This window comes from Teleopsis dalmanni, chromosome 1 (assembly GCF_002237135.1).
Source record: "Teleopsis dalmanni isolate 2A chromosome 1, ASM223713v2, whole genome shotgun sequence".
Lineage (NCBI taxonomy): Eukaryota > Metazoa > Arthropoda > Insecta > Diptera > Diopsidae > Teleopsis > Teleopsis dalmanni.
The window spans coordinates 121,477,704-121,505,321 of NC_051846.1; the positions used below are offsets into that span (position 1 = coordinate 121,477,704).

Below are 27,618 nucleotides of genomic sequence, written 5' to 3' on the forward strand. Positions count from 1 at the left end.
AATTTTAATTTTTTATATTGAAACATATTTTTAAAACAAATTAAAGAAATGTTATTGCTAAATTATTAATTAATATCATTCGTTAATATATATTTTAGTACTCAATGAAATACAGTGCTTTTTTAATACGCTGTTTTATATAGTAACAACATAGTATAATAATTTCTAGTCCAGTTGTTAGGCTGCACTAAATATTTAAATTTGTATAAAAAATCCAGAAATATTAAAATAGAACAAGTTTTTTTTTTAACTTTTCAAAATTTTAGGGACGTTTTACAGAATTTCTTGTCGATTTTTGCACTGTTGATGTTTATATTATAAATAAAATTATAAAACATATATATTGTTAGAATAATACAATGGTTATTTTTAGGTAAATCACAATTTATATTTAATTTGGTGTAATATTATAATACGAATACAATGCATCTGCAACAGGCAAGTAGCCAACCCTTCGCAAATTAATAGAAAGACTATATTTATACATATTTATATTGATTACTAATACAACATGCTCTTTAATCAGATAAAAAAATTGTTCTTTACTAAAATTATCTGAAGAAAATTTTTAGCTACAGACTTTATCTGTATCATATATCAATTTAAAATCAATATATAATATATAAAACTGTCAAAAATAAACTTATAAACATAAACTTATAAACCAACTTCATGTTCAAAAATGTTCCTTTTAATAAAATTTAATTATTGGTATAAATATTTTCAATTATATTAATTAACTACACAATTATAAAAATAAAAATTTAAAAACTACATGAATATTATATAACTATATAAATCCTTATTTTTTGCACTTAAATACTTCTCTATTAACATATAATTAAAATATATTATATTTTAAATTAATTGTAAGTTTCACGTTTATAATTTAAATAACTTTGATTAAAATATTTATTGAATCAAATAATGTAGATAACAACGAATCGGATTTTGGTTTTGTGTGAAAATTTAAAAAGCGAAATGTATATAATTTAAAACTATGATTACCTTATTAAATACAAGTATCTACATATTTTCAATATAACTAGTATATTAAGATTATGGACAATCAGAAAAGAATCTATATACATGTATATATTTCATATATTAAAGATATAACTAATGTATACTGATGTAAATAAAGCAGCAAGAACAATTTTAAAGTCATTAATTTATCAAAATTCTCTTATATATATTCGTGTGTGTGTATATATGTATTAATCATGATTTATTATAATACGCCTTGATTTTGTTTTTTCATCATTACTATTCCTACGTATATGTTTCCGTATATCCAATCGATCAAAAATACCTTTACGAGATGAAGTTCCGCTGCTGTGGCTCCCACGATGATTGTTATTTCCTTGTCGATTTTTAAACACGGTCTTAGGCGATGAAGATTTTAAAATTATTCGTCTACTTGCAGTAAAAACAGATTTGGTAGATGTTCTTGACATTATGTTTATATTTTTATTATCAGCAATTATCTCACTATTTGATAAATCCTGTGTAGGTGAATGTGAAACTTGCTTTGTTGGGGGTGGTGAAGGAGTAGGAGTAGCTAGCAGACGATCTTCTTCCTCTAGCATTAATTCATCTTCATCAAAATCCAATTCAACTTCATCTTCATTCGAAGAAGAAAGTCTTTGGGCATCAAATTTATTCATTGCATTAATTTCTATTTTATGAATAAATTTCATGTGAGGTATGTTATTATTTTGACTAGTTTCGTCTCCACCAACAGATCCAGAATTTCTGGCATTTGTTAAATGGTCAGTTAATGTTCGTTTTGATTCTGGTAACACTTTTTCAGCGGTCAACTTTTTCCTGCATGACTGAGAGTGCGAGTAAGGGTGTGCCTGTTTTGGAATGTGGTGTGACTCCGGTTTTCTAGTTGTTTGACTGTTACAAATATTATCATCTTCATTATCGCCGTGCTGTTGTCGTTTCTTTAGTGAAATTATTTTACGCTCAGTGACAATTAAAGGCTTTAATTTTTGTAACTCTTGCAATTGCTGATTCTCCACATTCGTTTTAATATAACTACAGTTGCTACTACGGGTTTGAATTGTACGCTTGTCCTAAAATTAATATTTTAAAATCCAAATGTGAAATTTATGGTATAATCATGTGTTTTCTTGATAGTTTTGAAAGTTTTTGAATTCTTAATGACACCTAAGAATTGCATTGAAATGTACTTTAATTTGTTAATACTTTCAATTATTTTAGGTTAGAAAACATAAACGAAATAATAATAAATGTTAAGCTCACCTCATGAAGTTTATCTTCTAGATTTTTTCTTCGTTTCAATTCTTTATCTCTCAACATTTTTTCCCTAAGAGCTTTTTGCTTTTCAATCTCAATACGATAAGCACGAGTCTCTTCATCTTCTTCAACCTGAAAATTATGTTGGAAACCATCATTGTAAAATACTTTCAAGGTATTTAAAAATATATATTTATTTCCACTTAATTCAATTATTGATAAAGATACGTTAATAAATGCGAGAAACTTTTGATTTTTGAGTATTTACTCAATTTCAAGTCATTTTATTTTATACATAAAATAACATTAAAACAAAAAATTAAGTCGTCATAATAATAACAATTTACGTCTTAATAATAATAACTAATACAACACATAATTTATCTTTACTAAAAATTAGACTAATTTTATTTATAGTACATTAAAAAATAATTTTTGTATAAAAACAAACCTTATTTATTATATCCAAAACTAACGCTACACAAAGACTTAATGAATTCACTAAATTACTTAGAGATACACTCAACAATCATAGAAATTTGGCAGTACAGCACTATTTATAGAATATTGGACTTAATAAAAAAAAAAATAATACTTTGTGGAAAGCATCCAAAAAATTGAAAATATCTATTCAAAATGATCCTCCCATCCGAAAACTAGACGGATCATGAGCTAAAAGTGATGAAGAAAAGGGATCTGTTCTAGTTGATAACTTAAAAACAGTATTTCCACCAAATCCAGAAGTCGTCAACTTTCACACTGGAGTTCATTTTCCAGTAAAGGTGAAAGCTCCAATTAAACTAAGTATTTATGAAGTAAAAGTAGCAATTCAAACAAATTCAAATCCTAAAAAGGCACCAGGTCTTGATCATATTACAGGCAAAATGATAAAACTTCTCCCTGACAATTTAATTGTATTTTTAACCATATTATTTAATAGCATTCTTGCTACTGGCTATTATCCAAAGCAATGGAAAGTTTCTCTGATAAAAATGATTCCAACAATGGCTACCTCTTACAGGCCGATGTCTTCTTCCTCACTTAGCGAAGATCTTCAAAAGAACAATTTTAGCTAAATTGGAACCTTATATAACGCATCATAAAATAATACCTTATCACCAATTTGGTTTCAGGAAAAATCACGGAACAATAGAACAAGTTCACAGAATTGCAAGTTAAATCCACACTGCTTTCCAGAAGAAAAAATACTGCCATTTTTCTGGACGTTGCTCAAGCTTTCGACAAGGTTTGGCACGAAGGCTTACTTGCGAAATTTAAATTAAAACTGCCTGAAAACATGCATCGGTTATGTCTTTCTTACTTAACTTCTAGAAAATTTCGTTTGAAACATAACTCTTTTACTTTAAGAGAAGTTGAAATAATGGCAGGTGTTCCTCAGGGAAGTGTTTTTGGGCCGTTTTTGTCAACTTTTGCAGACGAGACTGCAATCCTTAGTGAACATAGAAACCCCAAAATAGCCTCTCAAAATTTGTCACTTCATCTGTGTCTTGTTGAGGAGTGGTTGGCCAAATGGAGGATAAAAGTAAATGAATCAAAAAGTGTTCAAACAACGTTTGCACTAAGAAAAGGGACTTGTCCACAAGTTACGCTGAACAACACTCCAATTCTGCAAGCAAACGTAAAAAAAAAGTATCTTGGCATTCATCTTGATAGAAACTTGACTTGGAGCAAACACATAGATAGTAAGAAAACACAAATGAAATTAAAGTTTAATCAGCTCTATTGGCTTATGAACCCAAATAGTAAACTAAGTCTTGAAAAGAAAGTCTTACTATACAACTGTATCATTAAACCTATATGGACTTATGGAATTAATTTATGGTGTTGAACTTGCTCTACAAATATTGAAAAAATTCAAAGAGTGCAAAACATCATCACACGTAAAATAACAGGAGCCCTATGGTACGTAAAAAACTCCAATATCCATAAGAATTTAAACATCCCACTAGTAAAGGATATTGCCCGAGCATACATAGGCAAAGTTCTTACGAAGCTTAGTGTACATCCCAACCCACAAGCCAGACAGTTGGTTCCAACACTTAGAACTTCACGTTTGAAAAAGAAACAACTACTGGCCTGCTGATTTTATTATTCTATGTTGAGGCTAGTTGAGTTGAGTCAGTGCACCTGAGCACTGTTTATCACTTCATTAGACTAAATAATAATTGACCTCAGATCTGCATATCTCCCCTAGGAGCCTGTAACCATTCTGAGATTTGATAACGCGGTGTTAGTAAGTCTGTCAGATTTCGCAAATAATTTCAGGGCTCTATCCTTTATGTATTTTTTGATGGGATCAATCTTGAGGTCCCTGAGGATGTTATTCGTCCTAATGTACCAAGGAACTTTGAAAAGTCTTCTCAGAGGCTGGATTTGTGCAATTTCTAACTGGTGAATAGTAGTGTTTGAATCTTTGCTAAACGCTACACAACCATATAGAAGTGACGGAAAAATTATTTAGTTATATATCAGTTTCCTGTTCTTAGTATTGAGGTTTTCATTTCTAAATAGCGGTTGGAGGTAATGAAGAATTTTGGCGCAGCTAATTCTTTTCAGTTGAACATGTGTAAGCCATGTGAATCGTTTGTCCAACGTGATGCCGAGATATTTAACGCTATCCTTCCAGTTTATCACCATATCACCCACTCTCACTCTTGACGGATTCTGTCTCCATTTACGCGTTATAAACAGAGCCTTAGTTTTTTCATTATTGATTTTTATTTTCCATTTCTGAAAATACTCCAGAATGAGGTTTATATGCTCTTGAAGTGTGTTGGTTATGTTGAGAGCACATTTGTCTTAGTATAACATACACGTATCGTCAGCATATAACGCCAAAGTCGAGGGACCTAACAATGAAATATCAGATGTATAAATGTTGTAGAGAGTGGTAGAAAGTGGCGATCCCTGAGGAACCCCTGCTTCTATAGATCGGACTGACGAGAGATTTTAATTTAAATTTATTATTATTATTATTTAAAAAATATGTTTTGATAACTAAATTATTGCTAAATTGATAAATGTATTGATAAATTTTATTGCTATTGCTATTTTATTGCTATATCTACTTTTAAAAGATTATAAATAACCCACAAACTAAGGCTTTAATTTTTTGTATTTAGTTTAAGATTTGAAAATTTATTGTTAATTTCTTATGTTAAGAAGGATTCAATAAAAAAAGAAATAAAAAAAAAAAAATAAATTTATATTCAAAACTGAATTGATGTTAACTTTGCAAAACATTAGAAATCAAAGTTAATAAAAAATTTTTAAATAAATGAACTTAAAATGGTGAAATACTGATGATTATTATCAGAGTTCGGAAATGTGGTACACAAATTTTTGCCACACTTTACTATGCGAGCGGATTTAATTGTTTATATGTGCACACGCACATTTGTGGTGTTAAGTAAAAGAATCTGCGTACACGCACTGTAGAGTTGTGCTCCTTAAATTTAAAATTGGATCAATCGTTGATTGTGCATACAGCTACGTACACGCAAATTTATGTTATGTAATTGACTTATAAAAATAATAAAATTCTCTGCGCACATGAGTGTGCTTTTCTAATATTACGATTACACCTCAATATGCGTTATCGAGATTGCGGTTGCACTCAAGGATCCAAAAAAAAAAAATTACTTAAATATCACAATTTTGTTTGAAATAATAAATATTTTGAATACTCCCAGGAAATAAGTTCCTCCCAAAATGCGCTATTCTCTCGAATAGATTCACCTTATTTTGAAATGTTTGGGAGACGGTTTTGGAAACAATAAAAAATTTGATTTTATTTTGTTGAACTTTGGCAGCATTTGCATTTTTTAATGCCGAAAAGTACGAAAATGTGAAACAAGGCTAAAAAATGAAAAGAATTGCGCACCACATGTTGATTTAAATTTAAGTATATTATTTGTGGGTTACACAAAATATGAGAAGTGCTGTAACGATTACTTTATAAGTAAATAATAAAAAATTTTTATTTTAATTATTTATTTTATTTTTTAAATTTAGAGGGATTTTGAATAGCAAAGAAAGAAATAAAGGACAAACACAAAAATTTATTTTAATTTTATTGAAGTTTGGCTGACCATATTTTTTAAATATGTATATGTAAATATGTATATATAATTTATTTTTTCGTATAAACATAAAACAAAGTAAAATATATAATTTATTAATTGGAATTGTTAATGTTTTAACTGCAGTTTGAGTTCCTCTATTTCTAAGGTCGATAATTATTTTTATAATTAGAATAAATATGTTCTTTAATTATTAAACTGTAATAATAGTTTATGATGTGCAGAAATGGTACAAGAAAATGATTGCTGCGAATTATTTAAAAAAAATTGTTTTAACTTATTCAAGTAATCTTATTCATTGTAGAATTTGGATTCTTTTCATTATTCTATTGTTTTAAATAACAACAATTAAACCTTTTATTTAGGGAAAAAACCCGTAAGGATAAAACAAATAAATAAAAATTTAAATATATTAAATTTGTAATAATACTGTTGTGAATATGGAATTTAAATAGTCTTAGAAATAGTTTTCTAAGAATGTCAGTTAGTTAGTTTGGAAATAAGTTTTATTATGTATTATGTTTAGGAAAAAATATGTTTTCATTTGATAAAATTTTATTATAATAATAATTTTATTATAATAACTTATAACTAGTCAAAGAATATAATTAGTCAAAGCTAACTTATAACTAGTTATTATAATATAACTAGTCAAAGAACTCACCGAAAGTGGCGAATATCGCGCCCGCGGGGTTATATTATTAATTAATTAAATTCTAATTGTTCCGACCGGCAAAACAAAAGCATTTACTTTGCAAAAAAAAAGAAATAAAAACAATTTTCGTCCGATATTTACATATTTAATAATTTATTACACTCACACTACAATCAGCTGATCTAGACAGCGTAGTGTTGCAAAACTACCAAACTTTTGCACAATACGTTTAATTTTACATCGTGTAAAAAATTATATTGTGTAATTCAACTTGTGAACTTTTGTATGCAACATTAATAGCGCGGTTGTAAGTTGTGTTTTAAAAGATTAGCTAAACAGGTAAATATTTATTTATTATCACTGAAAATAATTCTGATTTTTGCGCGCCTGGCCAGTGATTTGGCTGTAAAATTGGAAGAAATTATTTTGAATTAAAAATACACATTCTACACTGTACTGTATTATCGACTTTAAATTGGGCCTAAAAGTAAATTACAATTATGGCACCTTCACCTGGAAAAAGCAAACAAAACAAAGCATCAGCTAAGGAAGCTAAAGAAAATAAAATTACTAACCAAGCAACATTTGCATTTATGCGTGACTCTTTATTAGGAAGACAGAGATCGAACTCAGCTTGCGAAAGTTCAAAACTCGGTGATTCTACTCCAACCTTTAATAAGATAAGCGAGCCAGAAATAAAAGATCTTCAACAAAAGATAATTGATTTGCAAAAATTATGCCAACAACTTAAAAAAGAAAATGAACGTTTTAAAGCGGAAAATGCCAATTTAAAAATAGTGAAAGATTCAAATTCATTAAAAACTAGTTGTTGGATTGAGAAATCCCAAGAATATGTAACAGATGAAGAAGAGCTAGCAAAAGAGACGGATTGGATAATAAAGAAATCTAGACCCAATAAAAACGTAGAGCAGAATCCTCACCTGAGGTAATCATTCAAGCCAAAAATATTGAAAAAACTGAAACCAATAAAAGAAGTGAGCTATGCCCGCCTCCTATAGTGATTTCAAATGTTAATCAATATCAAGAACTGCAAAGTACTATTGATAAAAATGTCAAAAACAAATTTACAATTCGATTACTTGGAAATGATACTCAAAAAATAAATGTTTTTGATGGTGATGATTACAGAGCTGTCACTAAAAGTCTCTCCAATTCAAACTTCTACTGGTTTTCGTACGAAAATAAGCAGATACGACTCATCAGAGTTATTGCATTAAATTTGCATCATTCATATGAAGTAGAAAGTATTTTTAGCGATTTGCAGCAACAATGCTTCAAAGCATTGAGTGCTAAAAACAAACTTAAACAAAAAACAAAAGAACCATTAGACATATTTCTTGTAACGTTTGAACATATTGAAGACATCAATAAAATATTCGGAATAAAACATATTCTGCACTCAATAGTCAAAATCGAAGCTGTCAAGTCTCCCAAACTTATACCACAGTGTAAAAGCTGCCAGGGGTTTGGCCACACTAAGAATTATTGTAGGATACCGAGATGTGTTAAATGCACAGGCAATCACCTAACTATTAATTGCATAAAAGATGCTAACGAACAACCAAAGTGTTGCAACTGTGGTGAAAACCATCCTGCGAACTACAGAGGGTGTGTTGTAGCTATTGAACTACAAAAAATTAGAGATAAACGAATAAGTAATCAGGAACAAAATAAAGAACTGCTTAGCAAACCAAAACCACTTTCCACACATACTACAAATAAAAAGCAAAATGTATCTTATGCACAAGCAGTTAAGAGTAATGGTAAAGTCAGCTATGCGAGCAATATGGAGCCAATAGCCACTTCTAGTACGAATAAACAAAATGAAGACGTACTCACACAGATCCTGCATAAACTTCAAAAGCAGGAGGTAGTAGCTAACGCAATACAAGTCCGACTAACTAAGCTAGAACAAAAACTCAACGAAAATTCAAAAAATAAAAAATGAAAAATTGCTTAAGAATTATGACATGGAATGCGAACAGTCTGTTAAAACACCAAGATGAATTAGAAATATTACTTAACATGGAACAAATCGATGTTTGCCTTGTGTCCGAAACACATTTTACTACACACTCTTTTATAGCATTCAAGAATTATTTCATATATCACACTATACATCCAGATAACTGTGCGAGAGGAGGAAGTGCTGTAATTATTCGAAAAAGCATAGATCATTATGAAGAAAACAAATGTAGTACTCAAATGTTTCAAAGAACAACTGTCACTGTAAAAACAAATAATCAGCCTTTATCAATAACTGCTATTTACAGTCCCCCAAGGCATACCATTACAGCAGAGGAATATAAACAGCTAATAGGAAGACACAAATTCAAGTTTATTGTAGGTGGAGATTTCAATGTAAAACACACTCATTGGGGCTCACGGATCACAACAACAAAGGGAAGAGAACTGTATAAGGCTGCAATAGAAACCGGATGCGAATTCATTTCAGCAGGAAAACCAACTTACTGGCCGACCGATCCAAATAAATTGCCTGATCTTATAGATTTCTTTCTCACTAAAAAAATATCATCAAATTACATGGAAATCAAACAAGGTTTAGATCTGTACTCCGACCATTCGCCAATATATTTAACTTTAAGTGATAGAATCATAACGAAAAATCACGGTCCATACCTAACTAATAAATCTACAGATTGGAGCCTTTTTAAAGTGTTACTTGAAGACAGTGTAAACCTCTCAACTCCACTGAGCACTTGTGATGAACTTGAAAGAGACTATGATCAATTCAAAAAGCGGCTTGGAGCAGTACTCCTGAATATAAAAGGAAAACTGTAGGGGAGAACTATCCAAGGGAAATTATGAGTCTAATAAAAGAAAAAAGGAAACTAAGGAAAAGATGGCATCAAACCCGATCTCCTCTAGATAAGAGCAGGCTTAATGAAGGTACTAAACGTTTAAAAGCTGAGATTCGTCTCATCAAAAATGAGTCAGTTAAAAATTATATTTCATCACTTGGAGCTGACAAAAAATCAGAATACTCATTGTGGAAATCGACAAAATACTTAAAGAAACCCATTACCTACACACCAACATTTAAAGACAGCAATGGTAAATGGGCTAGAAGCAATGAGGAAAAAACCGAAGCTTTCGCAAATAACCTGACAAAAATATTTCAGCCTAATGATGTACAGTGTGATGAATTACTGACTGTCACAGAGAGTAGAAATCAGCAAATCGATCGAATAACAAAGCGCGAATTAAAATCAGCAATAAAAGATTTGAAAAATAAAAAGGCGCCTGGCTTTGACCTTATAACATCCGAAGTTTTAAAGCAGTTACCCGATAAAGCTGTTAACAAATTATTAATGCAATTCAATGCAACAATAAATTTAAAATATATTCCTAGCCTATGGAAAATCGCAGAAGTAAAAATGATTCCAAAAGCAGGCAAGCCGCTAGAATGCATATCGTCATATAGACCAATTTCAATTTTACCAACTATTTTGAAGCTCTTTGAAAAGCTATTCTACAAGAGACTAATGCCTATAATAGAATCCGAAAAGCTAAAACCGTGGTAAGCATTCAACTATAGATCAAGTACACCGCATTGTCGATGAAATTGAAAGGGCTATTGAAGGTAAAAAAGTGTGTTCTGTTGTATTCTTCGATGTCGCACAGGCCTTCGACAAAGTCTGGCACAAAGATCTTTTGAATAAACTAGAAACATGTTTGCCGTCGTCATATTTTGCGATTTTGAAGTCTTACATTACCTCGAGGTTCTTTTATGTAAAACACGAAAACTGCTATTCAAATCTTTCTGCGATAAAAGCTGGTGTACCTCAGGGCAGTGTACTTGGTCCACTACCTGCTTTACACAATGGACTTGCCAATAACACCTGAAAATAAAATTGCAACATTTGCAGATGATACTGCTATTTTGGCGATTGCTGACTCCGTTGAAGAATCAATAGCCAAATTACAAACAGCTACAAATTCGTTAGACAATTGGACAAAAAGATGGCGTATCAAACTGAATTCTGCTAAATCTGTTCATGTGGATTTTGCAAATAAAAAAATACAGTATCTTCCTATTTCGATTCAAGGTACTCAAATACCATATGCCAATACTGCAAAATATCTTGGTATAACGTTGGACGCAAAACTTCGGTGGAAAGAACACATAAAAAAGAAACGGGACGAGCTTGACATGAAGTTGCGAAAAATGGAATGGCTGATTGGCCGCAAATCCACAGTATCTATGCAAAACAAGATTCTGCTATATAATCAAATTTTAAAACCTGTATGGTCGTATGGCGCTGAACTATGGGGGAGCGCTAGCCAAAGTAACGTCGAAATAATCCAACGTTTCCAGAACAAGGTTCTACGGAACATTTTAAATGCGCCATGGTACATTAGAAACAGCGATATACATCGCGATCTAAAATTGTCTACAGTCGCTGAAGAAATAAAACAGAAAGCAACAAGACACAAACTGAGGTTGCAGCAACATGTCAAGAAGCTGTTAACATCATAACTTCGTATGGACAACAGAGACGATTAAAACGGCGAAATGTCGCTGATATGGCATTGAATTAGAATGTAAAGTAATTTGTGTAGAAAATTGCTTATTTATGTATGTATAGTATTTATCAGATTCAAGCTACTCGTTATTTATAATGTAAATAGTTGTAGCAATAAAAAAAAAATAAAAAAAAAAATAAAAAAAAAAATAATAACTATTTTTTTATAATAATAGTTTAAATAAAATATATTAAATAAATTCTAAAAATATTAAATTTATTATAATAATTTTATTGAAATATGTTCGAAAACCTAATTAACCCATTTGGATACAATAAAAAAATAAAAATTTAATTAACCTATGAATATGGCATCTAAGTAATAGAAATAGTTTTCTAAGAATGTCAGTTAGTTTGGAAATAAGTTTTATTATGTATTATGATTAGAAAAAATTGTGTGTATGCATTTGATAAAATTTTATTATAATAATAATTTTATTATAATAATAATTTTATTATAATAATAATTTTATTATATCTATTTTATTATAATCATAATTTAATTGTAATAATACTTTTACTAAAATATATTAAATGAAAATTTAAATATATTAAATTTATTATAATAATTTTATTAATATATAATCGAAGAACTAATTAACCCGTGTGAATAAAATAAAAAAATGAAAAGTTAGTCGCCACAACTTCTATCTTGAAGTTAACACTTCGTTCAATAATGTGTGTGACTGACACATAGATGGCGGCACTAATACTAAATAAATATTTTTTTTCGAAAGTGGCAACCTTTTTAGGCTTACTGTCAAAATCATATGTTAATCCGACCATTTCTTTACAAGTTACAGTGCTTTAAGTGACGCTACTTTTGAGTTTTCACAAAAAAATGAATTCAAAGCAATTCCGTGTGTTGATTTTTCATTGTTTTTTAATGAAAAAAAAAACTGTTCAATGCCAGGAATGGCTTGAAAAACATTATTCGGACTCTTCTCCATCAAAAAGAAGCATTTGTTATTGGTATGCCGAATTCAAACGTGGTCGTACAGACACCGATGACATTCCATCTACTGGACGGCTGTTATGTTATTCCGGAAAACGTTGAAAAAATACTGAAAATCATTATGTCCGACCATAAAGTGAAAGTGAGGGAGATTGCTGACATTCTACAAATATCAGCAGGCAGTGTATACACCATAATACACGAACATTTGGGTATGAAAAAGGTGTTTTCCAAATGGGTGCCGCGTTTGCTCACACCGGAGCAAAAACAACAACGAATCGATGATTCAAAGAGCTGTTTGGACATGTTTACGCGCAATAAGTCGGAGTTTTTTGCGTCGGTACATCACGATGGATGAAACATGGATCCACCATTTCACTCCAGAGTCAAATCGGCAGTCTGCTGAGTGGCATGCAGCCGGTGAAAGCCGCCCCAAAGCGACCAAAGACGCAGCAGTTGGCTGGCAAGGTTATGGCGTCTGTATTTTGGGATGCGCATGGAATAATATTCATCGGCTATTTCCAGAAGGGGAAGACCATCAACAGCGACTATTATATAGCGTTATTGGAGCGTTTGAAAGACGAAATCGCAAAGAAACGGCCTCATATGGCGAAGAAAACAGTTTTGTTCCACCAAGACAATGCACCGTGTCACAAGTCGATGAAAACGATGGCAAAATTGAACTACGAATTGCTGCCGCACCCACCGTATTCTCCAGATCTGACTTCCAGCGACTACTGGCTCTTCGCAGACCTCAAAAAGATGCTCCGTGGTAAGAGATTTGGCTCAAATGATGAAGTAATCGCCGAAACTAACGCCTTTTTTGAAGGCAAAGAAAAATCGTTTTACAAAGGCGGTATCGAAAGATTGCAAAAGCGTTGGAATGATTGTATCTCCTTAAAAGGGGACTATGTTGATGAATAAAAACGAATTTTGACAAAAAAATGTGTTTTAATTAGTTAGTCACACACATTATTGAACGAAGTGTTATGATTATGAGATGCAACATCGTTCAGGCTCACAGATAAGATACCATATGTCGACGCTCTAAGCCGATATCCAGTTATGATGGTAGAAGAATCAAGCATTCTCACACACATTTAGAATGCTGAAATCAAAGACCATTATAGAGATTGTGCACCATAAACATAATTACGACGGATATTTTTTAAAGGGAGAAGTTCTTTATAAACTGAAAGATGAACGCGGGCTTATTGTAATTCCCGAGAACATGCAGACGAATATTACATAACTCAAGAAGTCGTGTGACTAACACAAAGATGGCGCTGCCATTGTCAAATCCATATGACGTTTATGAAGTACCAACCTTCAAAAGACTGTGTAAAATTTCATGACATTTCGATTAGTCAGAAAAAAGGGACAGCCATTTAAATGAAGCTACTTTTGTTATTTTCAAATCAATGAATTCAAAACAATTTCGTTCGTTAAATTATTATTGCATTTTGATGAAAAAAAAATACTGTACAAGCGCAGCAATGGCTTCAAAAGTGTTATCCGGAACCTGCTCCATCGAAAAGAACCATTTGTTATTGGTTTGCTGAATTTAAACGTGGACGTAGACACCGATGTGTTTACAATTATGCATGAACATTTGACCATGAGAAGGCTTTTTTCAAAGTGGGTGCCGCGTTTACTCACAGTCGATTAAAAACAATAACGTGTTGATGATTCAGAGCAGTATTTGGCTATCTTTATACGTAATAAATCGGATTTTTTGCGTCGATATGTGACAATGGATGAAACATGGATCCATCACTTCACTCCGGAATCAAAACAATTATCTGATTGGACTGCAGCCGGTGAACCACGTCCGAAGCGTTCAAAGGCACAACAGTCAGCTGCGAAGGTTATGGCTTCAATATTTTGGGATCTTCGATAGTCGAAATATCGGAAATAAAGTATAAACGATTTTTAAATATAAATAATAAATTAGTGTCTTTTTATTTATATTTAAATTTGACCAATTAGTCCGATAACAAATTATTATAATAAATTATTATTTTGTTTATAAATTATTTATTATTTTATTTATAAATTATTTATTATTTTATTTATAAATAATTCAACTATAAAAATAAAAAAACGCGAGCACCGCCGCTTTTCATAAATTATAAAATCAAAACATAACAAACAAACGTCAGAAACGTCAATAGAAATTCGCCGCAAAGAGATAGACGAGATCTGCTGAGCGCACAATTTAAAGAACAGTACGAAAGCAAGACATACAAACGGGAAAATAAACAAAACTCCACAAAACAGCAGAAAACAATTGTATGTGCGCTACGCAAAAAGCTCGTCTGATCTGTATAAAAGACGACGCATTTTTGGTAAGGAGAGTGAGTCTTGTATGATCACTCAGTGGTATTGTATGCCAAAAATTATAAATTAAAAGAAATATAAACTATGCCCTGACACGAAGGCGGTTTTAAGTCTTAGTGTATAATTTACTAAAATATATACGTAATTGTTCACAAGCGCATGGGCGGTTTTAAGTCAAGGCGCTTGGACACTATCATGTGTATATTCAGTAAAACAAATAGACAAATAAATATATATTATTTATATATCCACTAACCCCTCTGTCCCACACAGGTACGCATTGAACAAGTAATCATACGAAGATACAAACCACGGAACCAGATTAGAGATCACCGAGCTCCAAAGGAACAACCTCCAGATACAGCAGAACACCAGGAAATAATCTCAAGTTTAATCACGTTTAATGAATTTATTTTGTTTTTTTTTTTTAAATACTATGTCATTGAATTGTACACATTAGTAATCTCAAGTTTATATAATTACGTTTAACTAAATTCCTTTTTTTAAATACTATTTTCATGAATTAATAATATTTTAAATAAATCTGCATTTAAAAATTAAACGCATTACTTTAATTTTGAGAAGTCCAGTCCTTGCAAATATAAATTTATTGTAACGATTCCTGGAAGAAACTGAGGTTACCCCAGCAAAAGAATTTTAACGAACCGGGAAATCCGTGTCGTTACAACTTAAAGAACAAAGGTAATATTCTATAGTGTTAATTTTTATTTTTTATATTTTAAAAAACTGCTTAACAATGGTAATTACGTTAAATTTAATAGCGAATTAAATAATTCTGTCTGTGAATTATGTAAAACGAGATTTGTAAGGAACAATATATTTTATTTTAAGAGATTTAAAAAATATGTACAAAATAGACTTTATGAATGAAAACTTAAAAAATTTAAATGCAAAAGCAATTGAATTTGAAAAGAAATTTAAATAGCGGGAGTTAAAAATACATCCTTTCTGTTGTTTGATAACAAACAATATTTTTGTCTTCTAATATAACCGTTTAAAAAGTGTTTTGATGCAAAAACGAACTTAAAAAAATTTAATTAAATATGTGGAAATATATAGTGAAGCAGTGAAAGAAGCATCAATGGAGATACTGAACTATAAAGTGTTGTTTGAAGCTAGACATAACGAATCGACTTAACCGTTGTATTTTTAGCCATCAATATACAATACATTAGCTCAGAAGGTATACATACAATTACAATCGGTAAATAATCATAAAATTTTATGTAATCAAACTTTGTAAAAATGTAAATTAATCATAAATTTAAGTATTTAAAAATGAATGACAATTATATATATACAAAGGTCAGCAACTCCAAGGGTGATTTCATCGAAGCACTTGTGGTTCTGAACGAACAATATCTCACTCTTTCAAACTTACAATGATTAAATATGGCCTCGGGTGAGTCAACTTTCACGTATATGAAATTGACTCACAAGTTGCTCAACAACAATCTTCTGGGGTTGCATCTTGGAAATCGGCCTCTGATGACAGAACCAATTCTACTACTAAAACTAACACTCCCGATCAAATACATGTTACGAAATCAGTATCCGCTCCTCCGACGATTACAAGTATGGGTCTATCCCGCAAGACCTCACCAACATAGGACGAAGAGAAACTCAACAACACCGTCATCGAAAACACTTAGTCTGTTGAATGTCGTACAAATTAACCTCCAACATTTTAAAACTGCTTTTTCAGCCCTCACCTTTCGCTAGACTAAAAAATGGGAGAACAATCTGCCGATTCAAAAACCTTGGATTCTAATCGGGTTTGCGAACTAAGTACAAACGGATACCGTACACTATTTGTAAAAGGTCATGGCAAACCCAGCGACAACGACAGCATAGCTATGGATATCGAACACGACGCCAAGGCTCTTTGGATTGCTATATACCACACCACCACAAAACTCTCTTAAGCTTCTGATATCAGAGGCAAATAACAAAAGGATTTCGTTTATCATTTCACACAGTTGATAGAGACAGCATATAATTCTGAACCGAATATAGTGTTGCAAATCAAATAAACTGTTACACAATTTATTTAATTATATATCGTGTAATTGTGTAATACTAAATAATCAAATACTATATTATTGTCAATATGAAAGTGTGTTACAATTCTCGTGGAGGTATCCGCGGCAAAAATGGATTTGTATGCTCGGGTGTGTGGCAAAGCATATCACACAGTTATCAAATGTTCTGCCGCAGAACAATTTAATATTAATTGTTTAAATAATCCTATGATTCAATTTATGTGCGAAGACTGTATGCAATATCTTCACAATAGCGATTTTGCTCTCAGATAATTAAATGAATGAAAGAGGGAAAAAACAATAACTATCTTAAAGAATATAACAATGCATTTAAAGATGCATTTTTTTTTTTAATTACTTATACATTTATTTATTGTGTCTTTTCTTACAATGAGACTAACAATAAGTTTTAAAATTTTATCACTAATTACATAATATTACAATTTTTATTTTAACTATACATTGTATAAAATAAAATAAAATAAGTAAATCTCATATTACGAACCTCACTTAGATCAGTGGGTTAAATTTCATTGGAATGAATGTTAGGTGGTTTATGAAGCTGCTTTTAATTTTATCAGAATACTTAAAAGAAAGGTGCGGTTTTTATTTCAAGCTATAGAATATTAATTAATGCCTGGACGGTCAGCGGGAAGTAATGGATAAAAGTAAAAGGAATAAAAGTGCGAGATTCCTTGTTAAGGGATTAACATTTTTTTTCTTATATTGTCAAATTTAGCTTTAATGAAGGGAATTTGTAGATACTTTCATTCATTAATATATCATCGAGCACCAGTGATTTTTTTCAGTATTTTTGACAGAGCTCTTTGGATAATTTCAATATTTAAATCACTAGCATTACCAAATAGCTGGATACCATAAGTTGGTTGGCTTTCGGCAAGAAACTGACGTGATCACACATGACAGCTGGTGGGCCTGTTCACTGTAGGCAATTTTGGTGACTGCGAAAAGTTATTCAATGTAGGCAAATTCTTATCAAGTATTTTATACACTAGCACAGTGAGGATTTGTTATTAATAAGCCAATGCAATTAAAAACTTGTAGATTCATCCGAATTTTTTTGGCTTCAATATGTTTGCGCCAAGTTAGTCGTCTGTCTAGGTGAATACCTAAGAACATTATATTATCTGCTTGTGGTAGGGAATGTTATTTAGTAAAATTGTTAGAGATGTACTCCGATTTAAGGTAAAAATTATGTGTCTACATTTTAGTTCATTAATTTTAATTCGCCATTTTGACAACCATTTATCCACCCGAAATAAGTGAGATTGAAGTTGGTTTGAAGTTAGCACAACATTTTTGTTTCGACATAAAATTGACAGCTGAACTACTTATCGGGATATCAGATGTGTAAAGTACATACAAGATAGGGCCAAAACACTTCCTTGTGGAACGCCAGTTTTTATTGGGAAATTATTAGAAGTATATGATTTACATTTAACTTTAAAGCTTCTATTATGCAGATACGATTCTAAAACTGAGAGGAATACCGCGGAACAATATTCTCTGAGCTCAAATGCGTGTCTTATTTCGTTCGTTTTACGGTTCACTTGCTTAATAGTTCCACTTTTTTTCTCTAAAACCAAACTCGTAGGAGGATATTAAGTTTTGAACGTCAAGGAACGGTTTTAGCTTTAAAAGCAGTGCTCTTTCAAAGAGTTTAGAAATGCATGGCAGTAAGCTTATTGGCCTGTATGAAGAGTCAAGCGCGGGATCTTAACCTGATTTATGAATCATAATAATCATGGATGTTTTCCACTCTGTTGGGTAAAAGCCAAATGTAATAATGGCATTAAAAAGTCTTGTGATAAAATTTATAGTCAAAAGTGGTAAGTTTTTTATCATGATGAGTGAGATATTCTCATATTCCGGTGCCTTTTTGCAATCTAACTTGTTGATTATTATTTGAACAAGATCATTGGCCGTAATTTTTATTCAATAGATGGTTCATATAGACGCTGATTGGGAAAGTTATAAGGCCCTGTTGCGGGATTTGTATAGAACACCTCTTTTAGGTAATCAACAAATGCGTTAGATACAGAAGGATGAGGTTTTCTTTGTCATTTGGACATAGCTTTTGAATATAATTATATTGCCCAGTTTCCGAGAGAGTTTCTTATTGGAGAATCGAATTCTATTGGGGAAATTGATACCTTTGCTAGCATTCCACAAGGATGAGTTTTTTTTGCCATTTGGACATAGGTTTTGAATATAATTATATTGTCTGACTTTAGCTTCCTTGCTTAATGCAGTTCCAAGTCTCCTTTGGGCTTCCTTGAATAAGTTTTTCGATGAATGAGACCTACATTTTTTGTCAGTCGCGCCTTAACCTACGTTTTTGTAAAACTAAATTTTTTATCTCACTATTTGTAAATGCTTTATTGGAAGTGTAAATTTTATTATCTTTAGGGGTGGAGTTTTGTGCTGCAGGAAACAATTGAATATAACACCATGATTGCGTCCTCAATATGAGACTTGCACATTATATTGTAGTTTGTGTGTATGTGTGAACTAATGTACCTTTTATATTTGAGTCAGTTTATACTAGGACTTGTTGGGTTATAGGAACCCTGCATGTAACTGAGGACCATCAAGTAAACAAAATGTAACTGGGGAATGGTCAGAAGGCAAATCGCAGCTTGTGTATGATGAAATAAAATTTCTGCTTATGCCTTTGGTCACAGCGAAGTCTGCTAGGTTTGATATTTTATTGTTATCTGCAGGCCAATATATTGGCTGCTCAGAAGAGATTACGTCTAGTGCATTTTTTCTATTTAAAATGGAATTGTAAAGCTATTTACCTTTTGGATTAAAGAGCCGTGAATCCCAATGCTTGTGCTTGGCATTGTACTCTCCTGCTGCAAGCAATCTGTCACCTAGAGATAAGAAGTACATATGCTCATATAATTATGAGCATATGTACCTAAAGAATTGGATTTTAGACGCCTACGTACCAAAATACCATCAGGATGATTAGTTTTGTAGAATAAATAACTAGGAATATAATAGAGAAGATTTTGTTTGCTAGATGTGTTGACAAGAGGACATGAGGTTTGTGAGTACTAGTTTATGTTGGCTTAAATCATTTGCATTCCATGTAAAAAATTTTAACGTATTCATTTATTAGACAAAAACATTTGCATTAATTGGCTTCGCATTTTAACTATTTATAACTAATTTATAGAGTAGTTTGCATAACTGACATAAACTGAGTTTAACTCTAAGTGAGAGTGGAAGTCATCATTTCCAAACTATTGCTTTAGACTGGAGGAGCTTATTGCTCGTCAGATTTACCGACATTAACTTATGAAACACCTGGTGTAACAGGCTTATAAGATAAAGGTTGGTGTACTTCACCTAAATTGATGGGGGTACTTCTAGTAGGATTACTCAAGGCATCTTTCTGCAGAGCTAACCTGTGCTTCTGTTCTTTATAAATAGGACAGCCTCTATAGTTTGCGGTGTGATTTCCGCTGCAGTTGCTACACTTTTTGGAATTGGTATATTTTAATGCTTGTGGTTACCCCGCGGTAAGGGGTTAGAATATTCCCGCGGTAAGGCATGCCTGTCGTACGAGACGACTAAAATCTAGCCAGGCGTCGGAGGGTGTGGCTTAAAAGGTCACAATAACCCTGAGAAGCTCCTGAGCTGAGCCGAGTAGACGCCGGCTCTAAGTAAGCGTCCACCATCCCGGGATGGCAACGAGGGACATTCAAGTGCGTGGAGAGTGGTTAAACAGCTGCGCACCATCGAGGGACACAGGAGAGTGCACTGTTCCAAGAGCGGGTAGTTGCACCATCGATGGAGTTCTTTCGTGCTCAACGTAAAAACTATGCTAGACACGAAAGTTTGAAAAATGCATGCCAAAACAGGCAATGCATTAGCAGATAAGTATAAATAGGAATTCATGGTTTAAACACTCATCAGTATCGAGCCCAGTAAGATCCTGATTATGGCATACAGGAAGAAATTTACAACAATGATGATTTTCGGGCTGGCGGATGCGGTATTCTGTTACCTGAGTACATGAGAGTGACATTGCATAGAAATGGCTTTCATGTTAATGCCACATCTTCCTCCGTCCTTTTAAAACTTGGCAAGTCTTCAAGTACGTTCGATGTCTCGTCACCATTGAGTTGGTGGTATAGGTTCAGTTGACAGCACTCCTGACCTGCGCCAGATCCTGGCTCTGAACACAATATCCCATAAGGAATTGTGTCAACCCTCGCATGGCCTCCCTGCTTTGCATAGATAACCACGGGGATCGTCATGAGCGACTATACAATCGAACATCGATAGCGGCTAGGAGTTTAGACCCAAAAAAACATGAATAATAACAAAACACAAATGTCAACGGAAGTGCCAGTACAAGATGGCCTAAAGAAGTGCACAATGGACGAGGGCACGCCAAATGTGTCACAAAAAACGAATGGTGTGAATGTACAAGTGCCAATACAACATGGCCTAAGGAAGTCCGCAACGAACGAGGGCACGCCAAAGGTGCCACAAAAGACGAATGGTGTGCTCATTTCACCGGGATGAGTAAAAAATGAAGAAAGAAGAGGCGAAGACATTTGAAAAATGCGTAACCGCCCTTAACAAAATAAAGCAAGCCATAAATCGGCAAAGAAATGTCTCGACGGACATTAAAGAGGGCGTTCATGAACTGCAAATGCAGTTTGATTTGATGACCATTTTCCACCAAGGTTTGGTTAAGGCAGTAGAAAAAAGAGAAAAACTGCGAAAAGACTCTATTCTGACTGCCACATCGAACGTGCAACGACAAAAGCGTGTGGCGACAATTCCAGTGGCGCAAACAACAGAGAATGAGAGCGCCAAAAAGATTCGAGAAGACAGATTCGTAGAATGGCAAACCGTAAACCGGAAGAAACCTAAAAGCCCAAAGTCAAACGGGAACAAAAAAATGATACCCCTGCCACCTCGAAGGGACAAGTGAAAACAGCTGCCGACACGAAGAAACAGTCAAAGACCACGAGCAAGATAGAGACAGAAGCAAAGAAGACCAAATCAAACAAGGACAGGGGTCCGAAGACTGAAACCGTCCTTATAAAACCGACGGGAAGCCAAACCTACGCGGATATTTTAAAAAACTTTCGTTCGAACGTTAAGCCGGGCGATTCGGAAGTCAAAATTCTAGCAGTTCGAAAGACAATGTCGGGAGCTATGTTACTAGAGCTTGATAAAGGGACCAAGGCAAGCCTAGAAATCTGTGAAAACATTATGAGCGCTTTGCAGGAAACAGTGGAGGTAACCGGGCTAACACCGACAACCACAATAGAGATAAGGGACCTTGATGCGCTCACGACAACTGCTGAAGTCGAAGAAGCCGTCAAACGAATCCTTCCACATGGAATTGATCGACTGAAAGCTATGGTCACTAAACCGAATAATCGAGAATTGGTCAGAGCTTATGTGCAACTCCCAACTACAGCAGCGGAAAAGCTTCTCCAAGCAGTCCCAATCACTATTGGATGGATCAGAGCGAAAATGCGGATGCGCACCGAAACTAAGCGCTGTTTCAGGTGCCGTGGCATAGGACATATTCAAAGAAATTGCAAGGGTCCAAACAGAACGAATCTTTGCATCAAATGTGGTGAACCTGGACACAAATTAAAGGATTGCACGGACCCTCCAAAGTGCTGCATATGTTCTGACGCTGGTCTTAAAACCGTTAATCACATCGCTGCATCTGGCAAATGTACATTGGTTAAAACCCAGAAATGACAAGACTTCTGCAAGCAAACATGCACCGAAGCAAGACAGCAGACGCGCTCCTATTACAACTCGTGCATAAACGGAACGTGGATGTTGTCATAATCAGCGAACAGTATAGAGAAATCAATAGTGGTGCCTACTTGACTGATAGCAGTGGAACAGCAGCCATTTGGATTCCATGCGCTGAAAACTTCCCTTTTTTGGATAGCGGTGCTGGAGACGGATACGTTTGAATGCGAAACCGCAACTTCACCCTTATAAGCTGCTATCTAACACCTAACGACAGCATCGGCGAGTTCCAAACAAAACTAAACGCAATCGAGGATTGTGCCACCCAATCAGGCGGCAACTTCATCATAGCGGGTGACTTCAACTCGAAGGCTATCGAATGGGGTATGACGACCACAAACTCTAGAGGTAGGCGAGTCCTCGATATGGCGTCCAGATTAGGGCTGGTAGTCGCAAACAGGGGAACGGTTCCCACCTTCCGCAGACTAGGATGCGAAGGCACATTCCCAGACATCACGTTAGTGTCAGAGAGGATAGCGAGTACGCTAAAGAGATGGTCAGTTCTGGAGGACTTCACGAGCAGTGACCACCAATACATCTGGTTCACCGTCGAACTACTCAGCAGGTCAAATGGAAACTCCGGAAGAAAATCTACCCGCAAATGGTCCACGAACAAACTGAATCGAAATATTTTCCTCGAGGTGTTTGATGAGAAACGCTGGAGGGAGAGACGCCAGAAGCTTGGTCCGCCACACAATGCAAAGCATAACACAGACTTGCGACGCAGCAATGCCTAGAGCTGCAAAAAACTCTGAAAGAAAAGCAGCCTACTGGTGGACTGATGAAATAGCCGAACTTCGAATGGTCAGCCTCCAAATGCGAAGGAGAATGACTAGGGCCAGAACCCGAAGTAACGCTGCGGAAGAAATTGAAGCACTGAAAGCGGCGAGGAAAGCGTTAAAGTTTGCTATCCACAAAAGTGAGAAAAGAAAACGGGAAGAGCTGCATAACGACCCATGGGGACTTGGCTACAAGATCGTTATGCGGAAACTAGGTACTCTAGCATCAATTCCTGATCTGGAAGAAAGTATGATGGATAACATCGTAAATTCTCTCTTTCCGGACCATGAAGAGATCTCGGAAGGACCTTCATTGACGACCCACCATTTTTCACAGAATATGAACGTGCCGCCGCACGTTCTTTGAAGAACAACAAGGCTCCAGGCCCAGATGGTGTTGCATCAGAAGTAATTAAACTGATAGCAGATGATCGTCCGCAACTACTGCGCCCTAGAAAGGCGCTTTAGTACACCTATGTACCTAATGCAAATCATTCGCAGTTACCTTAGCGATAGAGAGCTTCTCTACCACACACGGAATGGCATGAAAACCAAGAAGATTTCTTCCGATGCAGCACAGGGCTCCGTTCTCTGTCCCGATCTATGGAATGCGAGCTATGACGAAATATTCTCCATCGAAATACCAGACAACGTTCACCTAGTCGGTTTTGCTGATGATGTAGCTGCAGTCATTACAGCTCGAAATGTGCACGAGGCACAACTCAAACTGCAAGAGGTGATGATACGCACGATGGCTTGGATGGATGACCGTGGCCTAAAACTAGCAACCGAGAAGACTGAATTGATCTTACTAAAGAAGCGACAAATACCCTTGGAAATCGAAATGGAAGTCTGGGACTCGACCATAAAAACATCCAAGGTAATGAAATATCTGGGCATCCATCTGGACTCTAGGATGTCGTATTGGGATCAGATAAATCATGCTGTCGAAAAAGCTTCAAAGTCCTCAGCGTCCCTTAGCAAGCTGATGGCAAACGTTGGTGGACTAACAGAAGGTAAACGAAAATTGCTAATGGCAGTAGTGAACGCAGTACTAGACTACGGTTCGGAAGTATGGTCAAACACCTTACAGATTGATCAGAAGCGCAATGCGCTCCAAAATGTCCAGAGAACAGCTGCACTCAGAGTAGCATCAGCTTACCGAACTGTATCCAGACAGCGGTTCTTGTGAACAGCAGCGCAATACCCATCGACCTCTTGGCCATGGAACGAAGGCGAGCATATTTAAGCCGCCAAAACAACGACAACAACAGCGTGAGCACAAGCTACCGAGAACACATAATGCAAGAATGGCAGAACAGGTGGAGCAACGAAACTAGTGGTAGATGGACTGCAAGACTTATCCCCGAAAGTTCGGCGAGGTCAACTATGACTTAACGCAACTCCTCTCTGGGCACGGATACTTCGGCAAGTACCTATACCGGATGAACATTCGCGAAAAACAGAGTTGTATTTACGGCAACGCAGAAGTCGATGATGCAGAACACACATTCTTCGAGTGCATTAAATGGTCAACCAAGAGAGCCAGCCTAGAAGCACAGATTGGCGGCATGTGGACCCCGGAAAACGTAGTACCTTTACTATTAGCAAGTGAGAGCAACTGATCCGTGGTGGCGAGGCACGTGGAGGCAGTACTGCGTGGAAAACAGAGGCGCCTGGACGCAGGTACAACAGCAGCGTCGTAAGATTAAATCTTACAATCAGGATGTGCATGATCTGAAGCAATACCTAGTGGTGGTTCCGGGTCATGTACTTCATCCTGGAAAGGGGAGTTTTTTAGCATGTCAGAGACTAGCGCGAACCGTGCACTACCCACAGAAAGACGTTTCTGCGGGTGTGTGTAGACATTTTTTGTTCCCCAGCCTCGAAAAAAAAAAATGCTTGTGGTATCCATTTTACTTGTGTGGCTCATCAACGCTAATTCTGCGGCGGAGTAAGTATTGCAGGGTGTAGATGAAATGGCTGTCATTTTTCTTAAACTTAGAAGTTTCCGGGTGAAGTTTAACTTTAAACATGGGCTTAGGTATTTTATCTTTATTAACAATACTTATAACTGCTCTAGCGCTCTAGCTTTTTTCGCTTAGGCCATTTGTGATTTCAATGGGTTTTACATCTGACTCATTACCTTTAATAACGACAACAAGGCCTTTGCTACTCCTCAGTTGGTATGTGTAGTAATTTTTCTTGCTGTCAACTCAATAATACAGTACTACTTCTATATGCATAATTGTTAATAATAATATCTGAAATAAAAATTGGTTAATTTTTGTTTAATATTAAATGATAAACAACTTACCAAAACCCACCCAGCATGCACGCAACTACTACCCGTAAAGTAGTCTGAAATTAGGAGAAAATAGTTTTTTAATAATTATATATATATATATTAGTAATATAATAAATACATACCTTCTTTATTTATCCCCGTAAATTTATTTAAATAAATAAATAATTTATTTACAAATGATTTCTTATATTTAAATGTATTATTTTAAATACACGATAAGAACACTAGTACCGGCATTAAAAAAAGGTTTTTCATTAAATCAAAACAAAACAAATAAATTAGAACCGTCAGAATGCAATTGCAAGAATGCAAGAAGTTGCACAAGAAAGCATTTGTGCAGAAGTGGTAAATTGCATCAAAGTTCAATAAAGATCGCTTGAAAACCATTATATATATAAATACATATTGCATAAAAATTGGTCACATGAATTCCAATTGAAATTTCTTATATTTCGTAAAATTCTAATCAAAATACATGTAAATTAAATACTTTAACAACCACATTGTAAAAAACGTTACACGATTTCACATAAAGATTTTGTTACAAAGTAACATCCCCTTCCTTAAGTGATTACACAATAGCATCAACAAAAAAAAAAACTATTGTAAACAAACCTTGAGTGTTGCATAGCATGATCAACATAAAAAAGTTATTGTACAGCATTAAAAAAGTGACTGTACTCACTGTAAAGACCTTTGCCGGCCCTTTCCCAGGCTGGGGTATACTCAACGTAAACCAGGGTTCACTACAAAAAATATAATATAACTATTTAAACTAAGAATAACCAATTCATGATATTTCCAAACAGAAAACTAATAAAATAAATAACTAACAAAATAAATAACACAGGTTATATAATATGCTTAATTATTAGAACTAGATATATTTCAAAAAAAATAATACAATAATAAATAATAAAATAATTAATACAATGATTTATATAGTATATAATATATAGTATATACATAATATGATTTATATGTATAGGTATTTATATATACAAAATTCAATTAATTATATAAAAAAATGACATTGATATAATATATACATAATATAAAACATGCTATGGAATTCTTTGTTGCTGCTGCATACAACTGTTGCTGGCCGTTAACAATATTTGAAGCTAATCAACCGTTTAGATATCACTGGCTAACGTCCTTCAGTTGGGTTTTTCCCTTTAATTCAGAGTCTTCTTCTTCGGTGTTGAGCAAATATTATTCTGAACATACATGATTTGCAGGCACCAACTAATCGCTTGATTTAATTAATTTATTTAAATGTTTTTTTTTAATAATCTTTTAGTAATTTTCGCACTCCAGCTAGTAAATTTATTTCTGTTAAGTTTTAATTGTTCAAATTTTATCGAATTTATTTTAGTTCATTTAAACTCTATTTTAAGTTATAGTTTTACCCGTAACTTTTCACTATTTTAAATGTTTTCTTTTATCATGTTTGTCGTTCACTTTTCATTTTTTTACCCAGAGTCCGCCGCGAGGTTCAACCATACATCTTAAAAAAAAACCACGAGACTCCCCAGCAGCATCCAACTCTTTTTTTTTCCGACTCCCGCTTTTATTTCATTTTTTTTTATCACTGCTTGCAGTACACTCTCCAGTTAGCCGTTTTTTTTCCGGTTCATCAACTCAATCTTTCTCCTCACCAGATGTTCGGTTGTTTTACTTCCAGCCTTCTTTCTCTTTTCTCACCTTGCGATTTTAAGCTACACTCTCAGCTTTGGCGAAAACGAAAATGTAA

General features: G+C 34.1%; 1 protein-coding gene across 1 annotated transcript; it reads right to left on the minus strand.

Moving 5' to 3' along the window:
• Positions 1 to 1,322: 1,322 nt before the first annotated feature.
• Positions 1,323 to 26,495, minus strand: LOC119668218. Its single transcript, XM_038077662.1, has 4 exons — positions 26,478 to 26,495; positions 2,272 to 2,397; positions 1,493 to 2,081; positions 1,323 to 1,416 (listed from the first exon to the last, which is right to left on the minus strand). The coding sequence occupies exons 2-4, from the start codon at positions 2,326 to 2,328 to the stop codon at positions 1,409 to 1,411; spliced, it is 654 nt and encodes a 217-aa protein (XP_037933590.1). The 5' UTR covers positions 2,329 to 2,397; positions 26,478 to 26,495; the 3' UTR covers positions 1,323 to 1,408.
• Between the last annotated feature and the right edge of the window lie 1,123 nt (positions 26,496 to 27,618).